Source organism: Rhinoraja longicauda, unplaced genomic scaffold, assembly GCF_053455715.1.
Source record: "Rhinoraja longicauda isolate Sanriku21f unplaced genomic scaffold, sRhiLon1.1 Scf000049, whole genome shotgun sequence".
Taxonomy (NCBI): Eukaryota; Metazoa; Chordata; class Chondrichthyes; order Rajiformes; family Arhynchobatidae; genus Rhinoraja; species Rhinoraja longicauda.
Window position 1 is genome coordinate 768,134 of NW_027601267.1, and position 13,303 is coordinate 781,436.

General features: G+C 46.6%; 1 protein-coding gene across 4 annotated transcripts in view; it reads right to left on the reverse strand.

The window, feature by feature from the left end:
* Nucleotides 1-13,303, reverse strand: part of mospd1 (motile sperm domain containing 1) — a 38,393-nt gene extending 25,090 nt beyond the window's left edge. For 2 of the 4 annotated variants that reach the window (XM_078432083.1, XM_078432079.1), the window contains exons 1-5: nt 11,699-11,796; nt 6,610-6,714; nt 2,033-2,263; nt 1,867-1,942; nt 1,222-1,445 (exon numbers count right to left, since the gene is read on the reverse strand). In XM_078432083.1, coding sequence (XP_078288209.1) covers nt 1,222-1,445; nt 1,867-1,942; nt 2,033-2,186 — 454 coding nt within the window. In that variant the 5' untranslated portion in view covers nt 2,187-2,263; nt 6,610-6,714; nt 11,699-11,796. Of the gene's footprint in view, nt 1-1,221; nt 1,446-1,866; nt 1,943-2,032; nt 2,264-6,609; nt 6,715-11,698; nt 11,797-12,958 lie in introns of those variants that run through there. The other 2 variants (XM_078432080.1, XM_078432081.1) reach the window with 2 other exon arrangements.

Here is a 13,303-nt window from a genome sequence, read left to right on the forward strand (position 1 = left end):
CCACCACCGATGTCAGGCTAACTGGTCTATAATTTCCTGTTTTCTCTCTCCCTCCTTTCTTAAAAAGTGGGATAACATTAGATACCCTCCAATCCACAGGAACTGATCCTGAATCTATAGAACATTGGAAAATGATCACCAATGCGTCCACAATTTCTAGAGCCATTTTCATATGTACCCTGGGATGCAGACCATCAGGCCCCGGGGATTTATCAATCTTCAGTCCCATCAGTCTACCCAACACCATTATCCACCTAATGTGAATTTCCTTCAGTTCCTCCGTCACCCTAGGATTTCTGGCCACTAGAACATCCGGGAGATTGTTTGTGTCTTCCTTAGTGAAGACAGATCCAAAGTACCTGTTCAACTCGTCTGCCATTTCCTTGCTCCCTATAATAAATTTACCTGCTTCTGTTTTCAAGGGACCCACATTCGTCTTAACTATTTTTTTCCTCTTCACGTACCTAAAGAAGCTTTTACTATCCTCTTTTATATTCTTGGCTAGCTTACCTTCGTACCTCATTTTTTCTCCCCGTATTGCCTTTTAAGTTATCTTCTGATGCTCTTTAAAACAGTGTGGTGAAGAGGCCATTTGGCATGCTTGTCTTCATTGTGAAGGTTATTAAATACAAATATATATGAAGAACATGGATAGATGACATTTCAGGTTGGGATCCTTCTTTCAGACTTCAATGTGTGGGGGGGGGGGGGGGGGGGGGGTGGGGAGGAAGAGATTTAAGAGGGACATCAGGGGCAACTTGTTCACTCAGACAGTAGTCCATTTCTGGAATGAACTGTCAGCGGATGACTATAGAAAGGGATACAATTACGAACTTCAAAAGTCATTTGGGCAGATATATGGATGGGATGGGGCCAAATGCAGGCAAGTGGCACTAGCTCAGACTGGTTTGGTTGGCATGGACAATGTCATGTTGTATAACTTTATGACTCTATTAGAAGTATTCATTCAAGGTCTTGCCCACATCCGCTGGCTCCTCACACTAAGTGTCTGCATGGTTCCTAACGGATGCTATTGTTTATTATCTTGATTTCTCTAACATCCAGGGTTCCCTGAACTTGCCATTCTCCCCTTCATCCTCATATAATTATTCCACCCCACTTCCTCTGTCAACAGCACCAACTCTTCCACTATCATTATCTAACTTCCCCACCCAGCTCCTTAACAGCAGAGTAGAGATGACGCTGCACTTAGATTCTTACCCTGCTGGAATGAAGTCTGTTCAAAAAATACCGTTTCAGCCAGATGCTCCTTAATGTGTTTGTCCTCCTCCTCCTTCCGCTCTTGATCTTTTGTAGATGGAAGGAGAACAGAAATCACTTCCTTTTTACCCAGTGCTTTCCGTTGGCTTTGTTCCGAAACCTGAAGCCGGAATTTGTCTATTACACCATAATGACAGGGCCGTACATCTCTATGGCGAATAACACTGGAGAGAGAACAGCTCCTGTTAGTAATTAGGACATCCTGGAAAGCTCGAGCTACAAAATGAGAGCATCCTAAAACAGACCATGGGACAAATTTAATGGAAAACATGACCACCGTAACAGCAGTTCAGATAACCTTAGCGGGAGGAAAGGCGTGAATAACTCAGACCACAATGGGAGCCATGCCAGGTCAAGGCACCGTTGCAGTGACTGTGGGTCTGGGCACCCAGGAGCATCCTAGACAAGGTGAACAGGATGTCATCAAGGTCTTTTCACAGCATCTAACTGTCATTAAGCTTCAACCCTTGTGCACGGCTTTGGAAGACCCATCCAAATGTAATAACTACCAAAAGCTGAGAGCTGTAGAGATTGTCAGAGCACTGGAGTGACGTATTGGTTTAACGTGAGAAACTCTGTACTTACATGTCGACACAGCATTTGGGCTTCACTGCACCTGCAGCATCAACAACAACATATTTGTTCGGGGCAGTGCACAGAACTAAAGCCACAGAAAAGAAAGTGTCAGCACATTAAGGCAGCTCGTCATGAAAAGTTGTTCAGTATAATCCTTGTGAAGGTGCAGATATACCTTTAAATTTTAATGCAAACTCGTAAGGATTGTAAAGAGTCAACACCTGTTTGTGTGTTGACTGATCTTCTGCATAAAATACCAGTTCTGTTGGGAATACAAAGACGGGAAGATTTCCTTCCACAAGTTCTGGCTGCTGCCTGTGTTGCTGCATTGGCTCTCACTTTCTTTGCTCACTTAACCCCCTTTAAAGCACGCCACTCTTCACAGTCCTCTGAGCATTCTGAAGGCCTGTAAATAAAAGAAAGTTTTTACATAACTAAATTCACATAAATTTTTCTTTGAAGATTGCATAGTGGAAACAGCAATAAATTGTCTTCCTTTTGAACCAATTGTAGCGCAAATATTTGTAAGTGAACAGATACCAAAGTATCCAGTAATGCTCAAAGAAACAGCCTTCTTTCAGATGCACCAAACTCCTTATGTTAAGATCAGTTCTTTTCAGGCAGTCAAAGTGGAGAAATAGGTATCAGACTAAACAGTTTCCCTTCAATTTTGAAGCTCACAGTTGCAACTGACCTCCAACTAAATGCCTATTCATTGACCCCACCTCAGCCTGTGGCTCACGCCAATCATGTTCCATCTTTAACTCACTCACTATTGCTGATAATCTCTTCCAACATTTCTGGTGCAAAGTCTACAAGCAAAGCTAGAAGGAAAAGGAAACTGGAGCTGAGAACACGTGAACAGGAGATGACCATTCACTCATTCGGTATCTTTCGGTATCCATTGTTTCAATTCCCATCTTCCCAATTCCCATGGAGATGGATAAAATTGAAAAAAACTATAATTATCTTCATGAGAAACTTACATTGTCTTTATGAATTTAGATACAATAAATATAATGGAAAAAAGTTGATAGGAATATAACCTTTAACATTGATGAATATATTTGAATTTGAATTTGAAACCTTCCAATTAAAATTCATTAATCCAACCATGGTTCAATTTCTACCACTCCTACTGCCCCGGGACAGGTCAAAATTTGAAGCGCGATTCCCAAGACTTGAGCACAGAAGCTGGGTCCATCTTCCAGTGCAGTGGCAGAGTATTGCACTCCAGCCAGGGCCTTCAAATGAGATGTCAACCTCAGGTCACTTCCACCCTCAAAAGGCCAATGAAAAAGATCTATAGCTATCATTTAAAAAGTAAAGGTAGACACAAAATGCTGGAGTAACTCAGCGGGACATGCAGCATCTCTGGAGAGAAGAAATGGGTGACATTTCGGGTTGAGACCCTTCTTCATACTGGTTAGAGATAAGGGAAATGAGAGATACAGAGATACAGACGGTGATGTGGATAAAGAACAATGAGTGAAAGATATACAAAAAATTAACGATGATAAAGGAAAGGCCATTGTTAGCTGTTTGTAGAGTGAAAATGAGAAGCTAGTGCGACAAGTGTGGTATCTTCTGCGGTTCCAGTGAGAAGGTACCTGGGGAGGGGGTGGTTTAGGTGGGAAGGGATGCGTTAACCAGGGAGTTACGGAGGGAATGGTCTCTGCGGAAGGTGGAAAGAGGTGGAGATAGGAAAATGTGGCTAGTGGTGGGATCCCGTTGGAGGTGGCTGAAGTTTCGGAGGATTATGAGTTGTATGCGACGGCTGATGGTGTGGATGGTAAGGACCAGGGGGTCTTTGTTGTGACTAGGGGGAGGGGGAGCAAGGGCGGAGCTGCGGGGTACCGAGGAGAACACGAGTGAGGGCCATATCTATGATGGGAGAGGGAAACCCCCATTCCCTAAAGAATGAGGACATCTTAGATGTCCTAGTATGGAACACCTCATCTTGGGCGCAGATGTGGCTTAGACAGAGGAATTGGGAGTAGGGGAAAGAATCTTTGCAGGAAGCAGGTTGGGAAGAAGTGTAGTCGAGCTAGTTGTGGGAGTCAGTGGGTTTGTAATAGACGTCAGTCAATAAGTCTATTTCCTGTGATGGAGACTGAGATCAAGAAAGGGGAGGGAGGTGTCAGAGATGATCCAAGTAAATTTGAGTGCAGGATGAAAATTGGTGGTGAAGTTGATGAAGTCCATGAGTTCTGCATGGGTGCAGGAGGTAGCACCGAAGCAGTCATCAATGTAACGGAGATAAAATTCGGGGATAGGGCCAGTATATGCCTGGAACAGGGATTGTTCAACGTACCCTACAAAGAGGCAGGCAAAGCTGGGGCCCATGCGGGTGCCCATCGGACTTGGAGGAAGTGGGAGGAGTCAAAGGAGAAGTTGTTGTGGGTGAGAACCAGCAGAGGAGCTTATTGGTAGATGGAAATTGGCTGGTTCTGCGGTCGAAGAAGAAACGGAGGACTTTAAGGCCTTCCTGGTGGGGGATGGAGGTATAGAGTGACTGAACGTTAAAGAGACGAAGGGCATGTGAGGTGTCTTGGACATAGTAGTGTAAGAAAATAATTGCAGATGCTGGTACAAATCGAAGGTATTTATTCACAAAATGCTGGAGTAACTCAGCAGGTCAGGCAGCATCTCAGGAGAGAAGGAATGGATGACGTTTCGGGTCGAGACCCTTCGTCTTGGACATAGGTCGGGAGTGATTGGACCAGGGTTGGTAGGATGGAGTCGATGTAAGTGGAAATCATTTCCATGGGACAGGAGCAGTCAGAAACAATGAGTCTACTATTTATTTAAAGAGACGATCTAACTGTTGCTTAAACGTTGGGATAAGACTCAGTGCAGGTGGTGGGAGAGAGGAGGATGATGGCAAAGCTAACATCGTTGCTGGACAACAACTCCCACCGCATGCAGGACACTGTCACTGCACTGAGTAGCTCCTTCAGTGACAGACTCCTTCACCCCAAGTGTGTGGTGAAGGTCCTTCCTTCCCGCTGTTGTGAGACTGCACAACCAGCACTGCTCCCAGCACACCAGTCAACAATAACAGCTAAGGACACACAGAAAACTGATGACAATTTATGTATCTTTTATTTATAATGAATGATCTCTTGCTCTCTTGCTATCCACTTTGCTGCTGTAACACTGTAAATTTCCCCGGTGAGGGACGAATAAAGGAATATATTATTATTATTATATCTATACTCAATACTCTGATCGATGAAGGCCAATGTTCCAAAAGCCTTTTTGACTACCCCATCGACCAGCGACTCCACCTTCAAGGAACCATACACCTGAAGAAGGGTCTCAACCCGAAACTTCACCCAATCCTTCTCTCCAGAGATGCTGCCTGTCTCGCTGAGTTACTCCAGCATTTTGTGTCTATCTTCAATTTAAACCAGCAACTGCAGTTCTTTCCTACACACCTGCACTCCTAGATGCCTCTGCTATTCAACACTCCCCAGAGCCCTACTATTCACAGGTCCTGCCCATGTTAGACTTCCCAAAATGCAACACCTCACATTTCTCTGTATTAAATTCCTCAGCGCACCTGGCCAATCGATCAAGATCCTGCTGCAATTTTTCACAACCATCTTCCCTATCTGAAAAACACCTACTTTTGTATAATCACTAGTCGGTGGAAAAAATCTTTCCCCAATTCCACACTAATTTAAGTCGATTCCCCCTATTTACCAACATATGAAATAAGTCCTACCTGTTTTCCTGCTAGGTCTAGTGTAACTGGTGGTGGAGAGAATCTAGTGATGATATGTGTGGGCAGTAGGTGGATGGAACCAGGAGAAAGGAGGGACAAAAATGAGTGAATGTGGGCCAGAGGAGAGGGTTATGGAAAAGGGTACAAAAATAGGAGTGGAGGTAGACCAGGAGAGGGAGAGATCAGGGTTACCTGAAATTGGAAAATGCAATGTTCTTCCATTGGGTTACAGACTACCCTGGCAGAAAATGGGTTGTTCCTCCAGCTTGCATTGGGCCTTACCCCGGCAGTAGGGAAGGCTGAGGACAGACAGGATGGGAATGGGAGGAGAGTTGAAATGGTCTGCAAGCAGGAGTGTGGGTGACCATAGCAGACAGAGCACAGGTGCTCTGCAAACCTGTCTGAGAGAAGCTGCTAGTAATTTCAAGACAGCATCTGAGCCCACGGGATAGCTAGGAGCTTTGTAAAACATTCCATTGACTGGAATCATTCCTCATACATGGAAAATTGTTGAGGTTGTTGCAGGGCAATTATCCCTTTCCCAGGGTATTGGGTCTATCATCTTCAGCTGATTCACTGATGATGAGGGCACTACATTGGCCAGCTACATAAACACCCTGCCTAGTCCAGTAAAAACATGCCAGAGGCTGGGTGTCTCAGTGTAACTCGCTCTGGACATACAAGCCTTGTCCACCAACTACAAGTCGCAAGTCAAGAGTGTGATGACAAACCCTCCACTTATCTGGATGAGTGCAGATCCAGCAACTCTCAAGAAGCTCTCCCATATGCAGTGTAGCCTGCATCACAGACAACTCTTCAACCTCAACATTCATTGTTCCAATACAGGGCCTGCACTCAAATATTAACCAAACATATTGCATTTACTCACCTTTGCTATGTCAACAATCCTCTCAAAAACCCTTTCCAGTTGCATGCTATTTTGATTTGAAAATACATCACCGTACCTTCATTTTCACAGAGTCTACGTCAGGGAACACTACCCAACAATATCGTGGGAGTACCTTAAGGAGAAGGACTGCAGCAGTTCGTGAAGCCAGCTCACCACCACCTTCTCAAGTCCAATTCAGAAGGGAAGAAATGCTGGCCTTGCCAGAGATGCCCAGATGCTAAAAATGAATTTAAAAGAGTTTAAAACTACAGAGAACCTCGAGGAGCATTCAACATGCAGGGGAGAAATTATGATATTCCATGTAGTAAGATGTTAACTGCAGGCCTTTCTTTTTAGGGTTCATCCATGAAAATATTAGAAGATAGACACAAAATATTACGTTCATATATTTTCTATGATATTATCTCGAGATTTTAGCTTCTCTAATCTTTCCTCATGGCGTCATAGGGAAATAAAATATGAACCATAGATTGCAAATAGCTTTACAGCTGTCACTAACAGGTAAAACAAAGCAGCAACTTAAACTTAATATTAAATATAGCATTCCTCCCTTAGCCAGATAATAGTATCGAAGCAAACGGCACCCATGCTTGCATTGTCTTGAACAATTCAAAACTAATTTTAATTCCACTTTTTTCCCCCAGAAACCTGGTTAATCCCAAACTAATCTCAATGTCTTGTTCTTTTCCCACAGCTCTCCTGTCGTCTTCATTTCCTATAAAAAACTGTGTCTAATCTCACCACCCATTCCGATCAGCTCTACATTAATTACCTGAAGAAGGGTCTCGACCCGAAACATCACCCATTCCTTCTCTCCAGAGATGCTGCCTGTCACGTTGAGTTACTCCAACATAAACTGATTCAATTTTCCCAATCCTTCCTCGTGGCCCTACATCAACTCACTCTAATCCCACTGCCAGCACTCTTTCCACAACCCTGTATCAACCCCTAAACTAATTTAATTTCCTCTTGCTTTCCAGTTCTGTTTCAAACATCTATCCACTCTTCCATTAAAACATAAAATATCTTCATTGTCGCCTGCCTTCAATTGCTTCACGAGTACAACTAAAACCAATGCTGTTGGTGAAATTATAAACAAAAACATTATTTAGACAAAAGCTGACCGTAGGATATCTATTTTATTTTATTATTTCATATTTCAGATACAGCGCGGAAACAGGCCTTTTCGGCCCACCAAGTCCGCACCGCCCAGCGATCCCCGCACATTAACACTATCCTACACACACTAGGGACAATTGTTTACATTTGCCCAGTCAATTAACCTACATACCTGTACGTCTTTGGAGTGTGGGAGGAAACCGAAGATCTCGGAGAAAACCCACGAGATCTCGGAGAAAATCTACTTCTTGCTGTTGGGGCTACAGCACTGCCCACACCTGGACCAGGTTGAATGTTCTCCTTCTCACTGTTGACCAACCCTTGCTCCTCTTGCCAGTGACTGGAGATGGACATTGTTCCCTTTGCCATGTGATCACTGACGACCACAAGTGTATGTCCTGCAGCACCAGAGGAACAAATACCTTTGCCCACTGCTACACCACCATCAGAGATATCTATCACTCCATCCCACATCCTCACTTTGGAAAATCTGAGTACTCAGCTGTGCTCCTTCTTCCTGCATTTCGGCAATGACTGGACAGTGCACCCCCCAGCGGTGAGGACCGCACAGAGCTGGTGGTCGAGGAGCTACATCAAATACTCTTTACCACTGCTACACCATCAGAGATGCTCCATCCCACGCCCTCACTTCGAAAATCCGACCACTCAGCGTGCTGCTTCTCCCTACATATAGGCAACGACTGAACAGTGTACCCCCCAGCGGTGAGGACCACACAGAGCTGGTCAGGGGTGGTAGCGGAACTGTCTCTGGGACTGCTTGGAGTCAGTAGACTAATTGAAGTTCATGGAGTCGGAAACGGGCCTGAATGGATACGCCACAGTTGTTACCAACTTCATTAGGAAAGTGTGGAGGAATGTATTCCCACGTAAACCATCCAAGTGCTCCTCAGCCAGAAGCCTTGTATGAACCAGGGGATCCACAATTTCCTGAGAACCAGATCGCAGACATTCAAGTCTGGTGATGCAGTCATGCAAGAAGTCCAGATATGACCTTGCTAATGCCATCAAAAAGGCTATAAGGGACTTTCGCTCTAAACTGGAGGATGGAACGCATGTTCAGTATGTGGCAACGGTTTCACGCCATCACTTCCTACATGGGGAAATCAGGGGGCAGCTCAATCAACAGTGAAGCATCATTCCCCATCGAGCTCAATGCGTTCTACACAAGCTTTGATAGGGAGAACACTGATGTGCCTTCCCCCATAGCCCCCGATGGTATTACAATTACAGTTCCAGAGGCCGACGTCAGAGGATCCTTCAGGTGGGTGAACCCTCGAAAAGCATCTGACCCGGTGGGAAACCTGGTCGTGTTCTTAAAACCTGTGCAGACCACCTGGTTGGAGTTTTTGCAGATATCTTCAACCTCTCATTACTGAGGTCTGAGGTTCCCACCTGTTTTAAAAGGACAATAATATTGGGCAATGTGACGTGCATCAATGACTATCGACTGGTGGTAATAATGTCCGTGGTGATGAAGTGCTTTGAGAGGTTGATTATGGTACATATCAACTCCTACCTCACTGATACCCTCGACCCATTATAATTTGCTTGCCTCCACAACAGGTCAACAAATGATGCAATCTCACTGGCTCTCCATTCTGCACTGAACCACTTGGACAATAAAAATACATACATCGGGTTGTTGTTCATATAGACTATAGCTCGGCGTTCAAACTGGTTGGCAAGCTCATGGAACTGGGTCTCTGCATATCCCTCAGCACAGGAGCATTTCAAGGCTGTGTGCTTAGCCCCCTCCTCGTCTCACTCTATACCCATGACTGTGTAGCGACACAGTTCCAACTCCATCTTCAATTTCGCTGAAGACACCAGTGGACGAATTACTGGTGATGATTGGTGGACGAATTACTGATGATGACGAGTCCGTGTATAGGAGGGAGATCGATCAACTGACTGAATGGTGCCAGAACAACCTTGCTCTCAACTTCAGTAAAACCAAGGAACTGATTGTTGACCAAGGATCCGTAAACCTTGCTTTATCGATGGAGCGATGGTGGAGAGTCAAAAATTTCAAATCCTTGGGCATGCATATCTCTGAAGATCCATCCTGCACCCAGCACATTGATGCAATCACAAAGAAAGCCCATCACTGCCTCTACTTTCTTGAAAGATTGAGGATATTCAGCTATTGACTGGTTCGGCAACTCGAACGCCCAGGAACGAATATTGTAAAAGGTGGTGAACACTGCCCAGTCCATCATGGGTTCTGACCTCCCCACCATCGAAGGGATCTACAGGATTTGCTCCCTCAGAAAGGCATCTAGCATCGTCAGAGACCTACAACACCCTGGCCATGCACTCATTTCACTCCTGCCATTGCGAAATTGGAGCCTGAAAACTATGACATCCATGTTCAGGAGCAGCTTCTTCCCAACAACCCTCAGGCTATTAAACACGACAACCTCCAACTAAGCTCCGAATTACATACACTTAGAGAGCCATTATTATTATTATTGTTTGACTTTTTTTATATACTGAACTTTTTATTGTTTATTATGGTGTTTATAGAGTACTATGTTTACATCGCGAATCAGACAGCATCTCTGGAGAAAAGGAATAGGTGACGTTTTGGGTCGAGACCCTTCAGACTGAGAGTCAGGGGAAAGGAAACAAGAGATATAGACGGTGATATAGAGATTTAGAATAAATGAATGAAAGATATGCAGAAAAGTAATGATGATAAAGGAAACAGGCCATTGTTAGCTTTTATTGCAGTTTCCCAATCAATCGGAACAAACGCCCCTCAGACTTTCACAGCATCCTTTATTTAAATTTGACCCTTGTTTCATCTTGAATTTTTTCCCAAAAATCTCTTTACAAGATTATTTATTAATCCTCCTTAGTACACATTCCTAATCTATAACATATTCCCTGGCCGGTTTCTCAAATATTGATCTGGAAAACCAGAAACAAATTAAAATAAGAAATAAGAAAATTAGAAAAAAAAGGTAATTAGAGATGAGTACGAGACCCTTCTCGACCCGACATATCACCCATTCCTTCTCTCCAGAGATGCTGCCTGTCCTGCTGAGTTACTCCAGCATTTTGTGTCTACCTTCGATTTAAACCAGCATCTGCAGTTCTTTCCTACACATCAATGGTTAGAAAATTATTTTGAAGAACATGAGGAACAGGATAATTCTGTGGTTATGTGGCTAAAGAATAACATTATGCCGAGGTTTGGAAAATGTTAACCAAGGATTAATCGCAAAAAAAAGTGGAATACCAAAGTAATCTTATCCTTTATCCTTCAGTTGTCGTACTCTCTCCGCAGTTACCTTGTTGTTTTAATGTATAAAATACCTTGGTATTCTCTTTAATGTCCGAGTCCCTGCTCGAGTTATTTTCTGCATCCTTTATATGCCACAAATACCTTGTCTAATGTCATTTTCCTAAAATTTACATATGCTTACAGATGAATATGGCCAAGTGTTGGAAGGTGGGACTAATGTAGATGAGACATGTTGGTTGGTGTGGGCACGTTGGGCCGAAGGGCCTGCTTGCACGCCTCCTGACACTTAGTTCATTTCACCATCACCAAGACAAGATCTGGCAATGTGATGGACTCAAGTAGACACAAAATGCTGGAGTAACTCAGCATCTCTGGAGTGAAGGCATTGGCGACGTTTCGGATCGAGACCTCGAAGAGTTACGCCAGCATTTTGTGTCTACCTTCGATTTAAACCATCAACTGCAGTTCTTTTCTACACAATGTGATGGATTCTCCCCGCTTGGCTACATGAATTCACTAACTCTCGAGTCTCGGGGCGCTGGGCACCGTCCAGGACAGGGTTGTGGACATGACTGCCCCCCTCCCCCAGCCGCACGACCCCGCTTGTGTGTGGAGCCACATCACTGACAATACCCCACAGCGTTTCAACCTCCCGGGCCGGTGCGGGGGGGCCTGCCTGGGAACTGGTACCCGGGGCTCGGCCGGAGCGGGGCAGCCAGGGCTAGGAGTAGGCAGAGGCCGCGCCCGTACCCTGCTGCCCAATGACGCCCCATCCCCTCCCTCGGCCAAAAGCCGCGACCGCCTTCCTTACCCGCTCCGCCGCCGGTCCCGCAGCGCCGCCCAGCCGCGTGGGCCGCTGGGATACTGGAGGACCCGCCGTCCTCCCGTACTGACGTCAGCGCCCGCGGTGCACCCGCGAGGGGAAGCTGCGGGGGAGGAAGTTGCGGGGGGGGGGGGGGGGGTGTGGAAGGGGGAGCTGCGCGGGGGGGGGTGGAAGGGGGAGCTGCGCGGGGGAGGGTGGAAGGGGGAGCTGCGCGGGGGGGGGGGGGGGTGGAAGGGGGAGCTGCGCGGGGGGGGGGGGTGGAAGGGGGAGCTGCGAGCTGCGGGGGGGAGGGGGAGCTGCGGGGGGGAGGGGGAGCTGCGGGGGGAGGGGGAGCTGCGGGGGGAGGGGGAGTTACAATAGACAATAGGTGCAGGAGGAGGCCATTCGGCCCTTCGAGCTAGCACCGCCATTCACTGTGATCATGGCTGATCATTCAGAATCAGTACCCCATTCCTCAGTTGTGGAGGGGAGCAGGAGCTGCGGGGAGACGGGGAGCAGGAGCTGCGGGGGTAGGGGGAGCAGGAGCTGCGGGGGGGAGGGGGAGTAGGAGCTGCGGGGAGAGGGGGAGTAGGAGCTGCGGGGGTAGGGGGAGTAGGAGCTGCGGGGAGAGGGGGAGTAGGAGCTGCGGGGGTAGGGGGAGTAGGAGCTGCGGGGAGAGGGGGAGTAGGAGCTGCGGGGAGAGGGGGAGTAGGAGCTGCGGGGGTAGGGGGAGTAGGAGCTGCGGAGGGAGGGGGAGTAGGAGCTGCGGGGGGGAGGGGGCTGTGTTCAGCAGAGAGCCAAACGCTCAATAAATTCAGAGAGAAAGTAGAATTCTGAGACAAAGGCTTAGAGCAGCGACATTGCACTGAATAGCGGAGCAGGCTTGCTACCTATGTTTTTATAGTAGACTCGGGCACAGGAGCAAGGAACTCGACCGATTCCTCGATTGGCAAGGAACTAGAGGGATATGGATCTTGAGGAACTGAAGCATAGGAAAACATGGGCTCGGGCAACAACCTGGGCATGACGGTACTAATAGGGACTAAGGTACAAGAACTGATGCATTGAGGAAGTACGGGCACAAGAGGATAGAACAGATATTTGGAACAGAACATCTTGACAGATATGGTTAGTACGGTTTAGTGGGATACGAGCAGATGTCATTAGCCCAAAATGCCAATTTGTCTAAGGGCCTGTTTCCATGCCAGGCGGAGCAGTAGCACATCTTGGCAGAGCAGCTGCCTTACAGCACAACAGAATCAGAATTACCTTTATTGTCATCCAAAAAACAAGTCTTTTGGCCGAGATTTCGTCACCCACAGTCCAACAGTAAGAGCAATAAAATTACACAACCACAAACCAACACAAAACAAAAAAAAAAAAACATCCATCACAGTGAGTCTCCTTCAGTTCCCTCCTCACTGTGAGGGAAGGCCAGAATGTAATTTCTCTTCCCCTGCCGTCTTCTCCCGCGGTCAGGCTGTTGAACTTGCCAGGCCGCGCCGGTCGGTAAAAGGTCCGCAGCGGGCCGACCCAAGCCCTGCGATCCGGGGCGGGCGAAGACGCTGCCGCTGCAGACATCATGGCTCCCGACATTGAAGCCCCCGCCGAGCA